The sequence below is a fragment of the Marmota marmota genome, unplaced genomic scaffold, assembly GCF_001458135.2.
Source record: "Marmota marmota marmota unplaced genomic scaffold, marMar, whole genome shotgun sequence".
Classification (NCBI taxonomy): Eukaryota; Metazoa; Chordata; class Mammalia; order Rodentia; family Sciuridae; genus Marmota; species Marmota marmota.
This window is the reverse complement of record NW_026000026.1, coordinates 69,357,825-69,382,893: the sequence shown is the minus strand read 5'-3', so window position 1 is coordinate 69,382,893 and position 25,069 is coordinate 69,357,825. Positions and strand designations below refer to the sequence as shown.

General features: G+C 38.6%; 1 protein-coding gene across 1 annotated transcript in view; it reads left to right on the top strand.

The window, feature by feature from the left end:
* Reep5 (receptor accessory protein 5) overlaps positions 1 to 25,069 on the top strand; it is a 60,987-nt gene that overhangs the window by 7,474 nt on the left and 28,444 nt on the right. Inside the window, exons 2-3 of the mRNA XM_048811868.1 lie at positions 4,519 to 4,852; positions 5,463 to 5,556. Of these exons, the coding sequence (XP_048667825.1) occupies positions 4,519 to 4,852; positions 5,463 to 5,556 (428 nt within the window). The remainder of the gene's footprint in view (positions 1 to 4,518; positions 4,853 to 5,462; positions 5,557 to 25,069) is intronic.

Here is a 25,069-nt window from a genome sequence, read left to right as displayed (position 1 = left end):
TTTTATTTCTTTTAATACTGTTTCTTAAATATATTCAGCCTCTATATTTTCCTTGCATCGTCTGGCAAGTCTGTGACTCAGATCTTGTTTATTATTCCTTTTTCTCTTTAAACAGATGACATGGCATCTTATGCCTGTCTGGCAGAGGGAGGGGGCATGTGCCAACTGGGTTGTGTTTGAGAGGACTGTGGGTCTTCTGATGGAGAATGTTGGCTGCCTCATTGATTGTACCAATAAAAGCTAGGTTACTCTACAAATGTGCCAGTGGGGGAGAGTAATGAAGACATTATCCAGCCAACAAATAATACTCTACTTCTTCCTCCTAACAGAGATGAGAGAACAAAAGTCTGTTATAGGGTGCAGTGGCACACCTGCAATCCCAGTGACTCAGGAGGCTGAGGCAGGAGGACCACAAGTTTGAGGCCAGCCTCAGTAACTTAGTGAGACCCTCAGCAACTTAGCAAGACCGTCTCTCAAAATTAAAAAATCAAAAGGCCTGGGGATGTAGCTTAGTGGTAAAGTGCCCCTGGTTCAATATCAGTACCTCTTCACCCCCACAAAAAATTGTTATGACTAATTTTACCCTAAACAAATAGTTTATACAAAACCAAAGTGACCTACTCACAGTTCTCTACCACATTCTTCTTCTCTAACTCATGGATTGTGTGGTAATAGCATTTTGCATCATCCCAAGATGGTCTGACTTCCTTCTTAGGAACTGCCAAAGTTCCTTGCCCTTGCTCCATGGCTTCCCAGAGAGAAATCTGGTCTGTCTGGTTCTCAGGTCTAACAGTGTCTGGCACATAGGATATACTTAATAAACATGAGTGCATGAGTTGTTTGAAACCTAAAGCAGGGTTCTTATCTTCTGTGTCTCTTTTCCTCATCTATGAAAAAGTCTAAGGTTTATAGTGACGACTGCATGAGTCAAGGGTCCCACATCCCTCCAATCTGATTGTGATTTCCTAAAGCCAAGAATTATGTAATATTTCTCTATCTCAATGTTAGTGCCTAGCTGTGCTTTTTTTTCCTTAAATTATTTAACAAATACTTTGCATCAGGCCCTCTTCTAAAAACTTTATCATTAGGCAGGGTGGTGCACACCTGTAATCTCAGCTATTTGGCAGGCTGAGGCAGGAGGGTCACATTATCAAGGCCAATCTGGGAAATTTAGTAAACAGCTGTCTCAGAATAAAAATGGGCTGGGGATGTAACTTAGTGGTAGAGCACCCCTGGTTCAAGCCCCAGTACCTAAAAAAAAAAAAAAAAAAGTACTTCACACACTGTGCCTTACTATACTGCCTCACCTTACCAATGATTGTTGAACAATGAAGAGGAAATTTGGCATCTAAAGAGAAAATTGGAAGGGTAGAATATTTATATAAAATAAATCCAAATGATTATTATTTTTCCTGCTATTCCATACATAGTTGATATAGGACAAATGTTGTCACTGTATAAATGTAGTGATAAAACCTAGGCTGATTTGAATACTTGAAAAGGATTTTGCTTCTTGGCTAAAAATAAATAAAACTATCAAATTGGTGAGTCACTTTAAGTACTCAAAAATAATTTCAATTTCCATATGTGACTTAAGTCCTCAGTAGTAAATTATACAAACTCACAACTGGTTAGAAGTTCAAAATTAGGTGGGTGGTACTTAGGAGTGTGAGGCAGGAGGATTGCAAGTTTGAGGCCAGCCTTAGCAACTTGGCAAGACCCTGTCTCGAAATTTAAAAAATAAATAAATAAAAAGGTCTGAGGACATAACTTAGTGATACAGCATTCCTGGGTTCAGTCCCTTCCCAGTAATGAAAAAAAAGTTCAAAATTTAGTTATTTTGCTAGACAATTATATTATGTTTGCTAGAATTGCTGTAACAAAGTACCACAAACTATATGGCTTAAATAACAAGAATTTATTGTTCCACAGTTATGGAGGTTGGAAGTCCAAGATCATGGTGTTAGTAAAGTTGGCTGTGAGGGAAGGATCTGTTCCAGGCCACTGTGGATGACCAATCTGTGTTTTCACTTCATTTTTCCTGTGTGTGGGTCTATCTCTGTTTCCAAATTTCCCTCTTTTTATTTTTCATAGTACTGGGGATTGAACCCAGGGATGCTATACTTTAGAGCTAGATCCCAGCCCTTTTTATGTTATTTTAAAATTTTAAGACAGGATCTCACTAAGTTGCCCAGACTGGCCTTGAACTTGTGATCCTCCTGTCTCAGCCTCTTGAGAAGCTGGAATTATAGGTGTGTGCTACCACTCTTGGCCTCCCCTTTTTCTTATAAGGACATTAATTATACTAGGTAGTAATTTTAATAAGATCACATTCTGAGAAAGTGGGCATCAGGACTCCAATATACTCTATCTTCTTTGGGGGAGGGTGTACAATTGTACCCGTAATAACAGAAGACATGGGGGAGGGTAAGATTCTGGGTCTGAATTCTAGCTCTTCTTTTATTAACTGTAAGACCTTGCTGTTTCTTATTTCCTTCCTTTAAATGAAGATAAGATAGGTAGTATCTTCCTCATGCTGTTATGAGGATTAAATGAATTTGTCCAGGTAACACTTAGAATTCTTAGTGACAGAATACATGTGAAATATTCATTCTTTTTAAAAAGAGTCATCAAATATCTACCATGATCCAGGTATTGTTTGAGTTGTTTGAAATACAGAAGCAAAGAAAATAGACAAAAATATCTACCTTCATGCAGCTTTTAAACTGGTAGCGAAAGAAAGACAATAAAAAAGTGAGAACACTTAGAATATCAGCCAATGGAAGTGCTGTGGAGAAAAATCCAGCAAGATAAGATCTAGAGACCATTGGGTGTTGCAATTTGGGATTAGGGGTACAATTTGAGCAAAAAAAAAAAAATAATAATGGGAGGAGACAGTGAAATAGTTCTCTGCAGAAAGTTTTCTTCTTGTTGTTTTAGATAGAGGAGGGTTTCTGCACCTCAACACTCTTTAAAAAAATATTTTTAGTTATAGATGGACATAATACCTTTATTTTATTTGTTTTTTAAATGTGGTACTGAGGATCAAACCCAGCACCTCACTTGTGCTAGGCAAGTGCTCTACCACTGAGCCACAACCCCAGCCCACCTTAACACTCTTGATGTTTGGGCCTGGATAATTCTTTGTTGTGGGGCTGCCTTGTGCATTGTAGGATGTTTAACAGTATTTTTGGTTTCTATACACTAGATGTTAGCAGTCTTCCTCTCTGCGTCCACCAGCTGTGACAGTCTGATCACAAAATGTCTCTGGACATCACCACATAGAGGGCAAATCAAATTACTCCTAGTTGAGAACCAGTAAGAGAGAAGAAAAGTTAAAGCCCAGAGACTGGAGCTTGTTAGAAGCAAAGCAAGGAGGCAGGCAGTGTGTGTGGGGGGATCAGAAAGGGGAGGGATGAAGCACATCACCTGTAACCTGGAGACCACTCTTTAGACAGATGGGAAACCACTGGGAGTTATAAACAAAATCACAATGTGACCTGTATTTAAAAAAAAAAAAATCCCTCTGCCTGCCTGATTGAGAATTAACTATAGGTTAAAAGACAGAATGGACAGGAGGATTGAGAGATTATCATAATAATGCCATTGATTGTCTATATATTTTTTTCATTGATTTTCCTGGTTGTTGATGGGGCAGCTAAGAAAGCTTAACTAAGATGCCCTGGGGAAAAAAAGGCAGTATGGTAATTAAGCCAATTTGAAAGCAAAGGGTTTTATAGGACAAAGAGGGAATATGTTGGGGGGCAGTTTGTGCACAGAGCCTTGAATACTGAGAAATTGGAGCTCTAGTCTGTCAGTAACAGGGAGTCTTTGAGCTTGTGCAATGGGAAACTCAGCATCAGTGTGCAGAATAGAAGTCAGAATAATTTCAAAAGGTATATCCTGAAACAATATGGGTGAGAGACCCCAAGAGCTGAGATGTGGGTAGAATAAGAATATGGCACCACACCATGAAGAAAGCAAAGGAGGTCCTAAGGTTTAGACCTTACAATCTTTTTATTCTTCAGGGTAATTGTGTTTGTAAGAGGTACAGACTTTTGTTTCCACTGAGAGGGTTTGTAATCATTTCCAGGATATCGGATATCAAGCCAAAGCAAGCCCACCAAGAGGTTTCAGAAGTGTAGTACTTGGGAAAGGGATGCCTTAGAGGAGAATGTGTTAGCTTTCACCAAAGGTCTTTTCAAGCAGACTATCAATTGTAGGTGAGAAAACTGTGCCGAATCCTGGCATAAGGAGAGAACAGGCCTACATCCAGAGTTCTTTCAGGATGGTCTTACATTTCCATTTCTAAATTAAAAATACCTTAGCAGGTTTAGCAGGGCGGTGTAGGTACACCAAACCAGTCCCACTAAATCACAGGCAGGCTCAACAAGGACCTCTGCCTCCTTTAGGTCTTTTTGTACTAACCGGATTTCAGAAATGAACCCACAAAAGACACAAAATACGCCTCCTTTCCCTCACTCGTTTTATGCCCAGTTGGTTTAAGGCTGTTAACAGCTGGGTTCCACCGGGAAAGATGCTGGCCTGGCGTGTCCAGGGCGTGGCGCTTGCGGTCGAGAGCGGGGCGGAGGAGGGAGAGGGGCCGTACCGGCCGGGCGGGGCGAGCAGGGCACGCGCCCGGAGACGCGTTTACGCTCAGCGGTTCCCCGCCCGNAGGGTCGCTGCTTCTGGCCGGGCACTGAACTCGTCCTGCACCAGCTGCTGGGAAAAGACGCCGGGCGAGTGCTCCTCCAAGGCAGACGGGGCGAGCAGCATCCTTGGGGACCGAGCTGGTCTAGAAAGCACTGGGCAGCCCGGGCTGCGGGGTCGTGGGCCTTTGCCTGCGGACCAGGTAGCGGGGCAGGAAAGGTGGCGTCTGTTCCCGGGGAGCGGGAAAGGGCCAGCGCTGACGTGTCTGTCCCCGCGGCTGGGCGAGTGTCTCGGTGGACCTGCGCGGGTTTCGCGCCGAGCGCCGGGGCCCTGCGAGCTGGCTCGTTATGGAAGTAAATGGTAGTGTCCAGACCTTAACCAGAGCTCCGCGGTAGAGGCAGTCTCCGGTTTGGTAGGGCGGGACCGCGAGCAGGTGAGGGAATCCCAGTTTCTCGACCCTCGGCAGAGCGAGCTTCTCGCTGCTGCGCAGCGCGGCGGGGCTCCAGCAGGACGGCCGGCGGGGTGCTTCCCCGGGCCCTCTCGGGCCCCGGGGTGGGTACTGGGAGAGGCGGGAACAACCCGAGGGAGGGAGGAAAGGCACGGAGGTGGGGGTTGCCCGGGATCCCTAGAACCGAGGCAGCGCCCCACGGAGGCGCAGGCCCAACCTTCGTGTGGTTTGTTTTTCTCGTTTAATCGAGTGTGGAGCCAAACGCCTAGAATAGGCCAAGTCCCGTGGTTTGGACAGGGGCTGCCCCGCTTGAACGCGCCTCTTGCCATCCGACCCACTTCTCTTATCTTATGTCTCCCTCAAGGTGTCATCGGGCTAGTGGCCTTGTACCTGGTGTTCGGTTATGGAGCCTCTCTCCTCTGCAACCTGATAGGATTTGGCTACCCAGCTTATGTCTCGTAAGTGGCTCACCCTTGCAAACATCTCTTCCTGTCCACTTCCCTTTCTCCATTTAAGACTGCTGTAGTAGAATACCTATATATCTCTGTCTGTCTATCCCCATTTTCCAAGAGAGCAGTAAAAAAGTGCCAGAGGTAGTACCTACTGCTTAAGGTTACACATTTTGGAGCCTTAACTTGGTTCTTGATCAGGAAACTATAGGAAAGGTATTTTTCATCAGGTTGTACTGGGAGGGTGTATACACTCTCATATGCATGTACAAATGGGTGTGTTAGATAGATCTCAGACATCCTACTTTTTCTAATGGGGAGATCGAAACAGGTATAGGGAGCTGATTGCTTTTCCCCAACAATCATTTTCATGGACATTTCACCACATGTCTATGTAAATAGACTGCAAAACCCATCAATTAGGACTTTCTTCATAGAGAATTATTAATTCAGACAAGAGGGAGAATTTTAACTTTTTGATTTTATAAAAGGCCAGTATTACCAGTAAACTTGGGAAATGCTTAATCTAACAAACCTTATAAAATGCATCCATAATGTAACTCCTTGATTGTATAAATGACTCATTTTTGTAATTAAACTAAATTAAAAATTAATCTTATAAGGTTGGGAACTAATGAGGTTTTTATTTTATAATGTGTTTATTTTGAAAATGCTCTACATTTTATTATCGCCACTTATTCAAATAGGAATTATTCCTCTCCACAAATGCATTTTGTTTTATTCTGGAAGAAAGCTGGTTGGCTTTTATCTTCATTCAGCTGATTTCTGGAACTTTTCCCTATCTGTAGGGATAAAAGTAAAGAGAAAAAATTTTCAGCTGAGAAGCTGAGACAGATAACACATTATTATACATTGTGTCTATTGTTGGTCAGGCTAGAATTTAATATATGACTAGAAGGGAGGAAACATTTTAGAAATAGGTCTGATTTGAACTAATAAACTGCAGTTGCATAAGTAGTTGTTAGTGTATTAGACTGGTATAGACAATTAGTCATATGGTAGAAACTCTAGCTTACTTTCAGGACACTGCCTGCTGGTAAAACTAGAGATCCTTAATTTTTAAATTGAAAAGAGCTTTTATCCTCTCCAGCATTATCTACTAATGCACAAACCAGGTTTTCCACATATACTAAGAGTTCCTGAAATCAGATAAGGAAAACTGGTTTTGCTTTCAATTAGGTAAAAGATACAATAATAACAATTTTCCTTAAAAGTTAAGCTCCTGTTAGATGGTGTATTGAAAGTGTGTAGGCAACTGATTCAAAATGGCTTGCACGTTGCTGTGACTGTGTAACAGACAAAATAATCCTGTAGTGTACTCCTTTACCACCTTCTTTTTGTTTGTGCTACATGTAGTTCTTCTGGTTTTATTTTTTAGTACTGGGGATTGAACTCAGTAGCACTCTACCACTGAGTTACATCCCCAGCCCTTTTTATTTTGAGACAGGGTCTCACTAAGTTGCTTAGAACCTTGCTAAATTGCTGAGGCTNTTTTTTTTTTAAGAGAGAATTTTTAAAAAATATTTATTTTTTAGTTTTCGGTGGACACAACATCTTTATTTATTTTTTTATTTTTATGTGGTGCTGAGGATCGAATCCAGCGCCCCGCGCATGCCAGGCGAGTTACCACTTGAGCCACATCCCCAGCCCAGGAAATTATATTTAATGAGTATTTTTTGATTGTTATTCATGAATGCCTGAATCATAACCCCTATAGATTCTTGTATCATTGGTCTGAGGTATGTCCTAAGTTTTGGGGGTTTTAAAAGTTCCTCAAGCTTTTATAATTTTTAAAGCATTCTAATATTCAGTCAATGTTGAGAGCCCCTGGCATACAGTGGTGGTAATAACCTGTGCTTTTTGCATGTGAAGAGGAATGGCTTACTGACCCTGTGAATAATCCAGAAGCCTACCTGGAATTCTTTTGTGCAGGAGACTCAAGGAAAACTGGGAGTGTATGCACAATAAGAGTACTCCTAGTTAGTAAATTTTCAGGCCGTTAGAATCATTATAAGTAGTTCTATTCGTTGCTTGTTGCTTAATCAGTGTGATTGTATAATTGTCCAGAAGAAAGAAAGTCCTTGAAAATGGTGGTTTCTAGTAGCACTCAAATCATTGATCTTAAAACATGACCTGTAATCACTTTCTTAGTCTAGTTGGGCTACTCTAACAAAATACCTTAGTTTGGGTGACTTTAAAAAAAAATTTTTTTTTAATTATAGATGGCTACAATACTTTTATTTTATTTATTTATTTATTTTTATGTGGTGCTGAGGATCAAATCCAGTGCCTCCCATGTACTAGGCAAATGCTCTACCTCTGAGTTACACCCCAGCCCCAATCTGGGTAATTTTTAAACAACCGAAATTATTTGCTCACTATTCTGTAGGCTGGGAAGTCAAGACCCATGCCCAGCTGATTTGGTATCTGTTGAGGGCTTGTTTCCTGTTTCAAAGATGACATTTTCTTGCTGCATCCTCACATGGCAGAAGTGGCAAATAGTTCCTTTTATAATGGCACTAATCTCATGGGGGCTCAGCCCTCATGACTTAATCACCTCCTAACAGGCCCATTTCTTCATATGAACACATTGGGTGTTGGATTCCAACATATGAATTGAGAGAGAAAACAACATTCAGACCTTAGCAGTTATCTTTACTCTAATTATATTCTCCGTGCTTTTCATAATTCTCATTATGTTGCCCAGCCAGTTATTTTTGTTCTTTTTTCATTTTAATTTTTTGATGCTAGGAATTGAATCCGGGAGTGCTTTACCACTAGCTACATCCCTAGTCCTTTTTATTTTTTTGAGACAGGGTCTTACTAAGTTGCTGAGGCTTGTCCTTGAACTTGTGATCCTCCTGCCTGAGCCTCCTGAGTTGCTGGGATTACAGGCATATGCCACTGTACCCAGTTATTTTAAAAAATACAGTTTATTTATTTAACAAATATCAAATGCTAGCACTGTAGTAATAGCACTTCAGATGTGGCAGGGAGTGTGCTTTTTCTCTCTCTCTCTCTTTTTTTTTTTTGATGGTGGTGGGGATTGCACTCAAATTTTTGTACATGCAAGGCAAGTGCTCTACTACTGAGCTACAGGTTCCCAGCCTCTGTCTTGAATAATCTGCTTGGATAAATAGTGACAATGTGGTAAGCCCCTCAAAGAAAATGAATAGGGAGTATTGTGGTAGAGGATGACAGGAAGACTCTCTTTGGATATTTATGTGAGGTACTGTTTGAGTTGTAAAGGGGCCAGCTAAGGGGAGAGCCAGGCAGAGGAAGTGAAATGGGCCAGGCCCTGAGGCAGCAGGTCTATGACTGGGAAGAGTGGGGAGGGAGGTGTCATGGAGATATAGGTGTACCAGTAGGGAGGGCTGGGACAGAGAACCAGGTGTAGCACATTTCATTCCAGATGGTTGTACGGAGTTTGCATTTTTCTTGATTGCCTCAGATAGGTATTAAATAGGAGGTAATGTGACATGATTTACATTTTAGGTAAGGTAAAATGTAAGTGACTGCTATAATTTCTGTAAGGAGTGGGTAATCCTTTTTTTTTTTTTTTTAAGTGCAAGGGATTGAACCCAGAGCTTCATGCTTGTTGGCATGTTGGGGGCGTATCACTGAGCTACTCCCCCAGCCCTATCCTGTTAAGTTCTTGCCAGAAGTGTATTTCCTTCTTTCCTTACCTTTCATCTTTTATTCTTGCTGTTTCTTCTCTTTGGACCATCATAGGGAGCAGTACACAGATTGTGTACAATGGTTGATACTGGGCCCAGAGCCTGCAGAAATGAAATTCAGAAAAGCTGATTTGACTTCCTAACTTCTCATCACTCACCCTCATGGGTGAGACTCAGGTGTACCCAGCTCCAGGGCAGTCCTCACTCAATATTGGAGCAGGTAGACAGTTAAAGGCTAGTTCAGTGATCACTGGGGACAACAAGTGCCTTATTTATTTATTTACTTGCTTACTGGGGATTGAACCCAGGAGCACTTTACCACTGGGCTACATCCTCAGTCCTTTTTATTTTTTATTCTGAGACAGGGTCCCACTAAGTTGCCAAGGGTCTCAATAAATTGCTGAGGCTGGTTCAAACTTGCAATTTTTCTGCCTCAGCCTCCTGAGTTGCAGGGATTACAGGCATGTGCCACTGCAGTTGGCCAACCAGGGCCTTATTGTTCATGTCCTTCCTACTGGTTATTCCTATTTTCCATGTATATAATTTCTCTTTGAGCTCCTTGAGTATAGGGCCTTTACTCCCCAACCGCTGTGTTTCCAGACTTCTTGATCATCCTGTATAGGCAATTGGAAATCTAATTCCAGCCTTGTCATTATCAAGAACTGTTGACAGAAATTACTTCTACTTACTGATAAGAGAAGGCACACTACTGGATAACAATAGGTTCCCTCTGTTGTAAAGATAGACCTGCCCTTTCCCTATTACTGAGCTATAATTTACATACTATCCTTTTAAAGTATACAGTTCATTGGCCATTATGTTTACAGAGTTGTGTAAACATCACCACTATTTAATTTTAAAACATTTTCATCACCTTAAAAGGAAACCATCAACAATTTTTACCATTTCTCTTATCCCAGGTCCTGGAAACCTCTAGTTTACTTCCTGCCTATATGGATCTGCCTGTTTTCCACATTTCACATAAATGGAATCACATACTTTGTGGCCTTTCAAAAGAGGTGCAGCCCTCTTTTGAATGGCATTGCTCAAATAAGTGTCTTTTCTCTGAGATCTCTAGGGAATGTGTTGCTGTGCTGTACCTATGTTTACAAAGTCTTTTGCCTAAGACAGAGATAACCCAATGTTAGTCATCTTTCTGTCACAGTGACAAAATGCCTGAGAAAACTAACTTAAAAGTGAAAGGATTTATTTTGCTCAAGAGTTTCAGAGGTTTCAGTCTGTGGTCCCTTGGTAGAACACAGCTACTCACTTGATGGTGGCCAGGAAGCAGAGAGAGAGAAAAGAGAAAAGAAAAAGGGTCCAGGACAAGATACAACCTTCAAGGACATATGCCCAGGTACCTGCTTCCTCCACCTAGGCCCTATCTCCTGAAGTTTCCACTTTGAATAATCTGCTTGGGTAAATCTCCCAGTTGTGCCACAGCTGGGAACCAAAACTTCAACATATAGCCTTTGGGGGGACATTCCAGATCCAAACTGTAATACCCCCCCACCCCAGGATAGTCCTTGAGTGTGAGTGCCGGATCAATCAGGGAACATTAGTTCTGTCCCTGCTTCTTTATTCAAGTAAAATTGTGAGGCAGTGTCCACTAATGATTTGATTTTCTATTTTTATTTTTTCCCTGCAATGAGAGGAAAGGGAGATTTGCTTTCTGTATTACCTAGCAACCTTGTTTAAAATTCTGCAAAATCATCTATCGCTCTTCATTTTTTTATCTCATATTTTTCTTATGAATCAGATTGCTGCCTTCCTGGGCCTTAGAGGTCAGATGTGTATTTTGATTCCTTTTGTTTTGTTTTTTTTGCTATAATGGAGATTTAACCCAGGGACTTGCACATGCCAGGCAAGTGCTCTACCACTGAGCTACATCCCCAGCCCCCTTTTAGTTTTGAATGACAGTAACTGGGACAGAAAGGTGAAGTGTGTTTCCCAAGGTCACTCATAGGCCAGACATGGTTTGGAGTCCACAGTAACTACACAGGAATGTAGAAGCATATTTCGGCATATTTTATTGAAAATCTTGGAAAAATCAAATTTGTTTAGAGTCCAACACTGTAGAATCTACATTTAATTTAATGTTTGGAAACATTTGAAATCTCATACCCACTTCAGTGATGAGTTATTTTGTGTGTGCCTTTCACCAGCCCATTTTATTTTTATTATTTTTTGTACCTTTATTTTGTTTATTTTTATGTGGTGCTGAGATAGAACCCAGGGGCCTGCATGTGTTAGGTGAGCGCTCTACCGCTGAGCCACACCTCAGCTCCTCACCAGCCCATTTTAAACCCAGCCACCAGTATAAAGGATTTTATTGCTTTTAACTCTTTACATGGCTGCTGGACACGTGTGTAGCATTTTATTTAATAGACACATATATCCTGTGTAAGGACTTTACAACTATAGCTCATTTAGTGTTCGTATCAATCCTATTGTAAGTGCTATGATTATTCCCACTTTTATAGGCAAGGAAACAAGTAACTTGATCAAGATCTCACAGTTAGTTGATGGTGGAACTTGTATTTGAACCCAAGAAGACTGGCTCCCAAGTTTTTTTTTTTTTTTGTATTGGTGATTGAACCCAGGGCACCCTACAAATGAGCTGTGTCCCCAGCCTCCTTTATTTTATTTTGAGACCAGGTGTCACTAAATTGCTGAGTCTGGCCTCAAACCTGTATCCTCCTGCCTAATTTCCCAAGTCACTGGGGTGATAGGGGTATACCAGCATGCCGGTTCCAAAGTCAGTATTTTAAATTTTTATGTTATACTATTTCCCACGTGGCTCTTTGTCCTGCAGATACATGCCATGACCTTTCATAGAGGAGAAAATTGAACTGTTGGTGTTAAGTTTTTCTTTTGTCAAATGACTGTGTCAACACATTACCTTCCTGCACCATATTTTCCTCTCAAATAAGGTGTTGCCCTTCCAAATCACATATGTGCCTACAAAAACATATGCAGTGTTTTGTGAACATTAGCAATGTTACTAATAATTTACTTCTGTTGTTGGATCTGATGTAGCTCTGATTTATGATGGCAGCAATCTGTATAGTTATTTGCAGAGACTTGCTCTGATTTACTAGTTCAAGTCTATCTGAAATGAAAATGGCACATGGAGTTGGATTTCTTAAAAGGATGCAGCCTTGCCTTTAGTTCTGTGTCAAGAGGTAACATATGTCAATGGGAGCTATTTGGTCAGATCAGAAAGGGGATTTGAGGGGGTAATTTTAAAAAAATCACTGTCAGAATATTTATAAGAGTTGTAATGCAAAAAGTTTTTAAAAAAGAGTTGTAATATAGTAACCGTAAATAAAAGTTACATCACCTTTTTAGCTAGTGATGCATAGCAGTTAAAGTGAGAATACATTTTAGGGAACATATGTTAAACAGAGTGGCCATCTACTTGTTTATTGTTTGCAATGACAGAGTCCTCAATAGGTTCATTACCCAGAGGAGTGTTTGAGATGGCAGCATCGTGGTGTGACTGACACTTGTGAATCAGACACTTTCTGTTTGCAGCCAGTCCTCTGAAGCAGAACTAAGCCTTCTTCCTGGTACTGGAGGATGTGCATTTGTAGCTTTTTCTTGGAGTCATTAGTAAGGGGTGTATTTGTTTTTTTGTGTGTGTTTTCTGAGAACCTGTAATGAACTTATGTTTTCTTCTTTTTCACGCATGAGAACTTGGGAACAGATACGTTTTCTACTTAAGTTGCTATGTTCCTTTTACACTAACTTTTCTCTCTGTATGTTCTTTGCTAAAGTGCTTAAGAGCAGAGCAAAGCATGTCCATGTTTTGCCTTAGAGATGACAAAGCACATTACGAAACAGAAGCAAACGTGGCCTTCTGGCTGACTGTGTACTTTGACCAAAAATATATTTTGGCATTCTGCAAATTGTACCCTTAAGCAATACTGAAATCCTAAACATTTCACTTTTGTCATTTTCCTCCTGGCTGTATTTTCACTTGGTATTACTGCTAATTATTGCTGAACTATTTTAAGATAAAGGTGTTGTGGAGAAAACTAAAAATAATAAGATGTTCTTATAATAAATAATTTGTGGCCTTTTTTTAAAAAGATTAATTGTAGTCAATAATTTGGGACTTTTTTTTCTCCCTGGCCTGTGTCATAAAGAAAAGAAAATGTTGAGAAGCAAATAAAATGATTTAAATTATTTATTCATGATCTGAGTTTCTGGGTTCTCAAGAAGCTATGGAAGGAATCCCATTTTTTATACTCTGTTCTAGAATGTTCCCTATGAACCTTTTTTAGTTTTTTTTTTTTTTAGTTTATTTTTAAATTTTATTTATGTGTGGTGCTGAGAATTGAACCCAGTGCCTCACACATGCTAGGCAAGCGTTCTACCACTGAGCCCCAGCCCCACTATGAACTTATGGAAATTTGGTTCATTTGTCCTTCCTTCCATCTTCTCATTTCCTCTCTGTCCTGAAGTTATCTTTCTCAGGGCTGACTTTGCATGAGATTTCACTTTTCAACTTAATCTCATCATACAGCATTTGAAACAAGTATAAGTACAAATATGATCTTAAGGTATTTAAAGACTATTGACAACATTAGCAATGAATTAATTTTGAGGAATAAAGAATTACTGTAACAGAAATTTAAGAACAATTTCAAAATTGCTAATGAAATTAATTTTTGTAGTAGTTAAAAAATAGAAACCTGCCCTGAGTTCATTCTGTCACTAGCTCATTCTTCTGATTCCTGGGTGTAGAGCTTATTATCAGTCCCTCTTAGTCACATGGCCGAGATATATATATATATATCTCCTGCAGCTTCTGATAGTTAGGCTGGGTGATCAAGTTAAGGGATCACTTACATGTCAGAAGTAACTCTAGACTGCCTCTTGATGTGGCCCTCTTACCTAGGAAAGGGTAGAGTAAATTATTTCCCACTTAAGTTGTGAGATACTTAAGTTAAATTTTATAATACCATACTTAACATAGATAATATATTTATAGAGCAATTAACTTTATTGACACAGGGTTGTCCTAGTAGAATTCTACTAACTAGGTTGTCTTAGAATTTGTGAATTTAACTTACTGTATAGTATGCTTATTATTTTGTTGGTCATTGGATATTATGGGAAAATACTATATTAAAAAGTAAAGGAGTGGGGCTGGGTTGTAGCTCAGTGGTAGAGTGCTTGCTTAGCATTTGTGAGGCCCTGCGTTCAATCCTCAGCACCACATAAAGATAAATAAATAAAAACAAAGATATTGTATCCATCTACAACTACAAAAATATATTTTTAAAAAAAGGAGGATGGTATGTGCTTCTTGTGTTTACATAATCATCTTAGAAGATATTTTTTATTTGTCTTTTTATTTTTCTATATTGAGAATTAAACCCAGGAGTGCTTAACCACTGAACTATAACCCCAGTCTTTTTTTTTTTTTTTTTTTAATTTTTAAAATTTTGAGATGGGGTCTTGCTAAATTGTGGAGGCTGGCTTCAAACTTGTGATCTTCTTATCTCAGCTTCCCAAGTCTCTGGAATTACAGGTGTGTGTCACTGTGCCTGGCCATTATTTTCTAGATATTGAAAAATCATATTGACCTCTAGCTGTCTCATGGGTTTGTTTTTGTGGGAGCCCATGGTATAAACAGTAAATAAGCATTGTTTAAGTATTTTATGATCCATATTCTTTCCTTTATCTCTCTCGCTCTTTTGGTCTTCTCCCTTGCTTTGAAAGCACACATACTCGGGCTGGGGATGTGGCTCAAGTGGTAGCACACTCGCCTGGTGTGCGTGCGGCCCGGGTTCGATCCTCAGCACCACATACAAACAAAGATGTTGTGTCCGCCAAATACTAAAAAATAAATATTAAAAAATTCTCTCTCTCTACCTCTATCTCTCTCACTCTCTCTTAAAAAAAAAAAAAGAAAGCACACATACTCTACGGTGAAGAAGGTGAAGAAATACACGTAACTTTCAGATTACCCAGAGTTTTCTACCTTTTTTTCTACGAGGAAGAAATTTATTGGCATAGAAGCAAATTAGTTTTTATGTTTTAAAATGTGTGATTCTCCCTCTTCTTATGTGAAGCACTGATAATAGGAAAACCAATTTTAATTATCAAGAATCCCTATATCTGGTAAATTCAGGCAAAAACAGTCCTGTACATGGTGGATGTCACAGTGGTTGTGTTACACATCTGCTGTAACGAAAGGATAATAAACATTATGATCCATATACTTCAAAGACTCTACCTTGAACTCTGGAATATTTGTTATTTAAACATTACTTATCATATTAAAAATAAAAAAAGCAGATGGACCAGAAGTAGATTTCTTTCTGTTCTTTACCAATCGTACATACCTTTCTTTTTCTTCTTTTTTTGTTTGACAGTGTATCCAAAAAAGCAGTTCAGTCTCTGGCAATGTAATTGACTTATTTATATTTTATAATATATACATAGTATATATTATAATATATACAATATATATTAAATATATTTTATATAAATATAAATTATATTTATAATTAAAATTAAAATACTTACTGATAGGTACAGTTAGTTTTAATAGTAAAGTCAGTGCTTTGAAGACATATTACTTAGTTTTATGTGAATTACAGGAACTGAGCTGTTGATGAACCACGTCCAGTATGTAAAGTGTCTTGGGTGTGAGTGTTCGGGAGCATATTTTTATGGAGCTGATAATTACTAGTTGTAGCAACCCTTGAACTTAGCTTTTATAAGACTCCATTTCTCATATGTTGAAGCAGGGAGGATAGTATGTTTAACTGCACAGAATCAGGTGTTCTGTAAGTGTTTAGTTAAGTGTGGTTACTTTTATTAATGTATCAAGAACAAAAAAATGAAGTTAATCATAGTCATGATTGTCTAACTTTATGTCATTGAACTCTTAAGAACATAAGGAAAAATTTCCCCAAACAGTATTTTCTTTCATTTATTTTCCCCTCATTCTTTTTTATTTTTTTTTTGGTTGTTGTTGTTCCTTGTCCTATTGGTCTTTTCTGTATTTAAATCAGTAGTTTAAGGCATTATTATTCAAAGAACAATAAAACAACAAAGTTTTATTCTTCAGAGTTGCAAGTATGTGGTTCAGCTAATGGTTTTCTTGTTTTGGTACAACAGAGTATATGTTCCTAAGCAATGGGTATAATTTAGACTAATGATTTTTTAAATATTTAATTCTTTTTAAAATTTTTTACTTAGTTTTGTTTCCATCAAGGTTCTAGTTTTCCATGTCTCTGTTAACTCTTCTTTGTAGGACTCCCTCCTCAAGCACACAGGTGCTAGTGAGTTAGGAGTAGAACTATTTTTTTACTTGATTTTAGGTCCTTGAGTGTCATTTAGGTCCTTGGATCCACGGGTTAAGTACAGTGTCAAGGGTGTTGAAAATACTGGGTATGTACCAGCACTGATGTTCTGTGGTGAGTTACCCCGAGTTCCTAGTTCTCTCTGGGAAAGAACCTGTTAGGAACTACCTTTCAAGTGTATCAAGGATGTAGGAATTAATATTTACAAAACTTCTGAAGTGAATTTTTTTGATGTATCTTCTGTATTACGGTCACCTTTTCATTGTATACAACATATACATATTATATACGTATATATGTATATATTTACACATACACATAACTACTCCATTCTAATGTAGGAAATTGACATTTTCAAATTTAATTACCTGAATGAAAGTGTTGAAATATTTACTAAGCAGAAATAACCTTTTGAGTCGGAGTTAATGCAGCATCAGAAATGCTTAATTTATAGCTGTATTTAAGTAAGAAAACATAATGTCTGTCCTCAAAATACAGCTTAGTTGAATTATCATTGTTGGAAGAAGAAAATCTCAGTTGAAACTAGACAGAAATAGCTTAAAGACAGTTAAGTTTGCCAGGCACAGTGGTGCATACCTGTAATCCCAGCGGCTTGGGACACTGAGGCAGGAGGATGGTGAGTTCAAAGCCAGCCTCTGCAGCTTAGTGAGTCCTAAGCAACTTAGCAAGACCCTGTCTCTAAATAAAATATATAAAAAAGGGCTGGAGATGTGGTTTGGTTCAGTGATTAAGTGCCCTGGAGTTCAAGTCTTAGTACAAAAAAAAAAAAAGTTATTTTCTCCCACTGCTTTTCCTATTTGCTAGTTTTCATTTTTCAATGCTATAATAATAGAATACTTACCATAATCAATATAAAAGTTGGGTAGTGTATTTTTTAGCATAGTATTTATCATACTTTGTAAATTACTTAAACAACTTTTTTTTTTCTTTTTGTGGAACTGGAGATAGAACCCAGGGCTTTGTGCATGCTGGGCAATTGAGCTCTACCCTACATCTTCAGCCTCTGCTTTTCTTTTGAATGCTGCTGTTACACTTCAGAAACAGAGACTCTGTCCTAAAAAAGACAAAAACTGAGCACAGAAATTTTAAATAGGTTGTATGATACATATATGAAAAACATTTTTATCTCTTTTGCTTACCAAGAACAAAATAGATCTGAATTAAGAGTATGTAGAAATGGACCATTTCTCAGATGGATCTGTTCTATCTAATCTTTGAAATATGAAGCATTCTTGTCTCTTTCCGGTTCTTCACATGAGCAGTAGTTGTAAACACCTGGATATCTTAACTGATAGGTGAAGCCTTAGGAAGAGAAGAGCTGTTCTGAGAACAAGCTGTAGCAAGAAGCAGCAGCTTTTGGTGACACAGCACACCATTTATACCAGGAGTCATTAAGAGTGGCCTAAGTAGTAATAACCTTGAATTGTCTAGTGTAGGAAGTCTGGAGGTTGGTATTTTAGGGCTGATGCAGCAGAGATCCAGGCTCTTTTCCAGCAGCAGTGGAATTCTTGCTTTTCTTGGGCCATAGCCTCAGTGCACAACATGGTCCATGATGGTGTAGCTCTTTTTTTTTTTTTTTTGGTACTAGAGATTGAACCCAGGGGTGCTTAACCACTGAACCACATACCCAGCCCTTTTTCTTTTTTCTTTTTTTTAAATGTATTTTTTATTAGTTTTAACCAGTTATATATGACAGCAGAAAGTTTTTCAATTCATTGTACACAAATGGAGCACAACCTTTCTTTTATCTGGTTGTACATGATGTACAGTCGCACCACATGTGCAGTCATACATGTAACTAGGAAAATGACATTAGTCTCATTCTACCATCTTTTCTACCTCCATGCCCCCTCCCCTTACCTTCCTTTCCTCTCCTTGGTCCAATCAACATTCCTCTGTTCTCTCTATACCCCACCCCCCATTATGGATCAGCATCCACTTATCAAAGAAAACATTTGGCCTTTGGTTTTGGGGGATTGGCTAAGGCTTAGCATGATATTCTCCAATTCCATCCATTTACCTACAAATTCCATGATTTTATTCTCTTTTTATGCTGAGTAATATTCAGTTGTGTATATATTCTACAGTTTCTTTATACATTCATCTATTGAAGGGTATCTGGGTTTTATTTTTTATTTTGAGACAGAATCTCGCTAAGTTGCTGAGGTTGACTTTGAACTCACAATCCTGCTTCAGCCTCCTAGCTGCTAGGATTACAGGTGTGCACTACTATGCCCACCCCTCCAAGTCTTTGGCAAGCAGGAAGCTGCAAGATCAAGAACAAAACAACAACAACAGAAAAAGGAAAAACATTTACAAAATATTTTACTTGTAAGCCTTTTTAATATTATCAACAGAGGAAAAATATATACCAAAGTCTTCCTGACTATTTCCATCTCTGTTTCATTGGAGAACTTTGTCACATTGACATTCCTAACAGCAGAGGGAAAAAAAAAAAGAGCTACACAGTCAGTTGGTAGTAGGCAAAGACATTAGGATTACCAAAACAGGTTTAGACTAACCTAATTCATTGCCTGTGGCAGGAGCCTAGCTTCCCTGAGTCAAGGCATCTCCGCTTTGTGTACACACACAAAATCAGAGCCCTGAGAGTGAGTAAGAGGAGGAAGAAATGGCTGGTAGTGAACAGTGTCCGCTACACATATGAAGTGAGCCTTCATTGGGCAATGATAGCGATTCACTGCTTTATTAAAGGATTCCTGAAGCAGCAGTGTTACTGCAAAAATCAAATGAGGATGGGGATTGTCATTTAGCAGTGAATACTTAACTGAGCACTTGTGTGCTAAGGAGAGATTTGAGCTGCAGATACAAATTTGGAAGTTATTAGTATATATGTAGTGTCTAGGTTAATGGGAAGACATAAATCCATTTCTATCAAAACAGCTGGGCATAATGGTAATATAAGAATAAAAAATCTGGGGCTGGGGTTGTGGCTCAGTGGTAGAGCGCTTGCCTCACATGTGTAAGACACTGGGTTCGATTCTCAGTACTGCATATAAATAAATGAATAAAATAAAGGCCCATCAACTACTAAAAAAAACAATTTTAAAAAAGTATTAAAAACCTGGTCTTATAAGATGACTAATTGGTAAGTATTTTTTAAAGTAGATTATTGTTTAAAGCAATTTTAGATTCACAGCAAAATTGAGCAGAAGGTACAAGGTTTCTTATGCCCCTTGCCCCCTTTGCATGGCCTCTCCTACTATCACCATCCCTACCAGATGTTTGCTCAGTTGATGAACTTGCATATTACTAAAGTCCTTAGGTGAATATTGGTAGCCCAGGACATCTCGACTCAACTTGTGTTTTCTTCACATATGTTTAATGCTATCCTTGGGCTATCCTTGATTCTTGCCCCCGTCAGAAAATAGCAGCCAAGATGTGAACAAGCAGATGGTCAACAAAAGTAGAATCAGCTGGTACCAATTACTGGGGCCCAGTGGCTGGAAGAGGGTTGGCCAATGAGTCATGGGCATATCAGTAACAATTCAGTACCAAAGAAAAGACTTTTTGCCAATACATCTTTTTGTTTTTTTAATTTTTAAATTTTTTAGTTGAACATGGACACAGTACCTTTGTTTTACTTACTTATTTACTTTATGTGGTGCTGAGGATCAAACCCAGTGCCTCACATGTGCAAGGCAAGCGCTCTGCCACTGAGCCACAACCTCAGCCCCTGCAAGTACATCTTTTAGGGTGGGCCTGAAAAAAACCAGCATCTGAATTTTTTTCAAACAGGATTTTTTTTCCCCAGCTCTTACTGTTATATCATTTGGGATTTGAAGCATCTCAGATTTGGAGTATAATTAAAATCCATGGCTAATGCTCTAATCCCCTTTTAGCCTTATTAACTGATAATAAACCTTCTACCAGCTATGCTTGGCTAGATGGACTAGAGTCTTCTTGTTTTTAATCTCTTACCTTCCTGTGATAATAATAAATTATTACCATGCTATAATTATTGCCTAATTTTTATGAAGAACAGAGATTTATTTATTTAAATTATTACCTATTAATAGAATAGTTACCTAGTGCTTACTTATGCCATTTAGTGTTTCTAAGTGCTTTACATGTATTAACTACTTTAATCTTCATTATCAGCACAATGAGGTTTATAATCCTACTTGACAGATGAGCAAGCTAAGGCTTAGAGAGATTGAACAGCTTGCCCAAGGTTAGTTATTTCTTTTTCTTTTTTTAAATTAAAAAATTTTTTAAAATTATTTACTCTTTTTTGTGTGGTTCTGGGAATTTAACCCAGGGGCGCTCTACCACTGAGCTATCCCCCCCAACCCCCCAACCCCTTTTAATTTTTATTTTGTGGCAGGGTTTGGCTAAATGCCCAGTCTGGCCTCAAACTTGCAATTCTCATGTCTCAGGCTCCTGAACATCTGAGGTCTATAGGTGCATGCCACTGCACCTGGCTCTTGAAGGCTTCCACCCACCCACACACCACTCATGCCCCCTCAGTACTTGGAATGAACCTAGGTCTTCAAATATGCTAGGCAAGTGTTCTACCATTGAGCCACATCCCAGCCCTTGAAGACCTTTTTTTTCTTCTTTTTTTTGTACTGGTTATTGAACCTAGTGGTGCTTGCTTTACCACCAAGTTACATCTCCAGCCCCTTTTTATTTTTTTTGAGACCGGTCTTGCTAAGTTACTGAGGCTGGCCTTGAACTTGGATCTTCTTGCCTCAGCCTCTCACTGGGATTGCAGGTATCTGTCACAGTGCCCAGCCTTTGAAGACCTTTAAAACTTTGAAACACAAGAGATTCTGTCTGACTGTTGTTAGAGAAGTTTGTTTGTAAGAAAATCACTAGTTGTTTCCTCAAGAGAGAAATTAAATGAAATTGTTTGATGTTCATTTAGTGTTTAACAAAGCCCTAAAGAGATCTAGTCTCATAGGAGGAAGTAGTTATAGAAAGTTTAGTGCCTTTTTTTTTCTTCCTAAATATAAATCTCCCTTGCTCTTTCATTATTGAAAAATAGTACATACTCATTGCTCAGACCTTAAAAAAAAAGAAAGAAAGAAAAAGAAAAATTCCATCATCCTACCACCCAGGATTAACTTTGAAGTATATCTTTCTGAATACCTGATATATCCCTGAGATATCTCCAACTCAGTATTCTATCTTTTTTTCCTTGATCTTTTTAAAAAAAAAAATAGATGTTTTTTGTTTTTTTTTTTAAATGTGTTTTACTTTATTTTATTTATTTATATGTGGTGCTAAGAATCGAACCCAGTGTCTCTCACATGCTCGGCAAGCGCTCTACCACTGAGTTACAACCCCAGCCCCCATTCTTGATCTTTTGATCTTTCAACATAAACACATCTGCTTTCACACAAAATTAGAATCTACTTTTTTTTAATATTTATTTTTTAGTTGTAGTTGGACACAATATCTTTATTTTATTTATTTATTTTTATGTGGTGCTGAGGATCAAACCCGGAGCCTCGAACGTGCTAGGTAAGGGTTCTATTGCTGAGCCACAATCCCTAGAATCTACCTTTCTTTAAAAAAATTTTAATGCATTATACTTATACATAATAGTAGGGTTCATTTTGGCATTCATAAATGCATATAATGTAGTTTTCTCCATTTCCATGCCTAGTACTATCCACTTCCCTCTCCTCTTTCTCCCCTTTACCCCTGATCCCCTTCTACTGTCTTGGTCTTTATTTATTTACTTTTTAATTGATGCATTATGGTTATATATAAAATTGGAATGCATACATACACCTAGTATGATTTGGTCAACTTTATTTCTTAGTTTTTTTCCCATTCCCTCCCCTCCTCCTTTCCCTTGGTACAGTGCACTGTTTCTGTTGGTCTGATCTTCTTTCTATTTTCATAAGACTCCCTTAAAAAAAAATTTTTTTTTTAGTTGTAGATGGACACAATACTTTCATTTTATTTATTTATTATTTTTAGAGAGAATTTTTTAATATTTTTTTTTTTTAGTTTTCGGTGGACACAGCATCTTTATTTTATTTTTATGTGGTGCTGAGGATCGAACCCAGGGCCTTGAACATGCTAGGTGAACGCTCTACCACTGAGCCACAACCCCAGTTCCCCCTTTTTTTAATATTTATTTTTTAGTTGTAGTTGGACACAATATTTTATTTATTTATTTTATGTGGTGCTGAGGATAAGACCCAGGGCCTTGCACACACTAGTTGAGCACTCTGTTGCTAAGCCACAACCCCAGCCCCAAGATTCTCTTTTTTTATTCCTTTTTTTCTATCTTCTGCATATGAAAGAAAATATTTGAGTCTGACTTTTTGGGTCTGGCTTATTTCACTTAGCATGATGTTCCCCAGTTCTATCCATTTATCATAATTTCATTCTTTATGGCTGAATAGAACTCCATTGTGGGGGCTGGGGATGTGGCTCAAGTGGTAGCGTGCTCGCCTGGCATGCACGAGGCACTGGGTTCAATCCTCAGCACTACATAAAAAAATAAATAAATAAGTAAAGATGTTGTGTCCATCAAAAACTAAAAAATAAATATTAAAAAAATTATAAAAAAAAGAACTCCATTGTGTATAAGAATCTACTTTTACACTCAACACTATATCTTTTTTTTTTTTTTTAATGTTTATTTATTTATTTATTTTAGTTCTCAGCGGACACAACATCTTTGTTTGTATGTGGTGCTGAGGATCGAACCCGGGCCGCACGCATGCCAGGCGAGCGCGCTACCGCTTGAGCCACATCCCCAGCCCCTCAACACTATATCTTGATCATCTTTCCCCGTTATCTTTTTTAAAGGCTTCAGAATATTTAAATAGTACGTTGCTCATAAAATATATAAATTTATGGCCTCTATAATCTTTTAGTTTGATGAATTAGAATTTGATACCACTCTTTCTTTGAACTTGTTCATTCCTGAGATATCTCCAACTCAGTATTCTATGATTCCTGATTCTGCTCCGTGAAATTTTAGACCTGCTAACCATTTCATAGAGTAGCAAAGCCCTGGTAAGTGGCTTAGGAAAGAGAAAAAGGAAGCCGCAGAACTGAGCCTAGGTGGTCAGGCTTTGGGTCAGTGGTGAGAATATAACAGTAAGGGTCTGCAGAGATAAATGGACTTGTAAACCATGGTGTTTGTCCAGAGAAGCAGTATGTGATGTGTAGCCCTGGAGTTCAGAGCTAAGGATCAGTGCCTGCCACTTGAGGATGATATGGCCCTAGAGAGAGGGGACCCATATAATGACAGTAGTCCAGGCCTGAGGAGAGCATGGCTGCAGTCTGCCAGCTGGCAGCTCCAGAACTCCTCTGAGGTTTAGCTAGGGACTGAAAGCCCTGGAGAGGTTGATGTTCCAGCGATGCAAGTATAGGGCTTTTAGGTACAGTTTTTGTAAACAACATGTTTTTTTTAAAAAATATTTTTTAGTTGTTGATATACCTTTATTTTTTATTTATTTATACCTGGTGCTGAGGATCAAGCTCAGTGCTTCACACATGCCAGGCAAGTGCTCTGCCAATGAGCCACAACCTCAGCCCCTTTATTTAAATAAATGTTTTTATCTTGAATTCTTTCACAAATTTGAGAATGTTCAGGTGAATGTTCTAGGTCATATTGGCTTATTCTAATTGTAGTAGAGACATTATTCAGTTTGCTTTGTAAACATAGCTTTTCTCTCTCCACCTCTCACTCATTGTTGGAAAGGGGTAGCCTGCCTCCAGACTGCAGCCCGTTCATCCATATGGGTCATTTAGGTTTTCTTTCCTAGAAATGAGTAGGGTTGGTGCTGTTAAAATTGAAATTTGAGCTGATGGTTCTCAAGTTTTGTTCTGCATTGTTTGTTCTGATCACCTGCACAACTTTCTAAGAGCACAAGCCTGTTGAGAACTTAGATCATTCACATCCACCTAGGAAACTTAGTAAAAATATATGATTCAGTATATGTCCCAGGTAGTAGAATATGATTCAGTATATGTCCCAGGAAGTAGAATGTATTGTTGGAGAATCACCTCTGTCCCTTCACTTGGACAAGGAAGTCTGTTCAGAATCTAGATAAATAAATAGCATTTGGGTAACTCCATTTTTAAGCTCTTTATTTCTTTTACCATGACTATGTTAGAGAACCTTATCCTATTGTGTGTGTGGTAAGGTAAGGTGATGTGATATGATTATTGAATCCAGGATTCACACAGGTAGGCAAGTCCCCCACCCCAGCCTAGCACCTCCCCTTGCTGCATCTCAGGTTCCCGAGTGGCTAGACTATCTCTTAGTGTCTTTCTTCTATAGGCTTATGATGTTAGGATACTGGAGATGCATTTTTAAAACAACTGTTTTGTTTAAAACAATAATTAAATGCTTTAACATTATGAAGTTCCGTGAAAATTTTTTTAGCTTAGTAAGACTTTTTTTTCCCCCCTTTCTTCTTTCATGTTCCTTGGATTTCAACAAAGTTATGATCAATGTGTGTGTTCAGTTTTGAGTTATTTTAC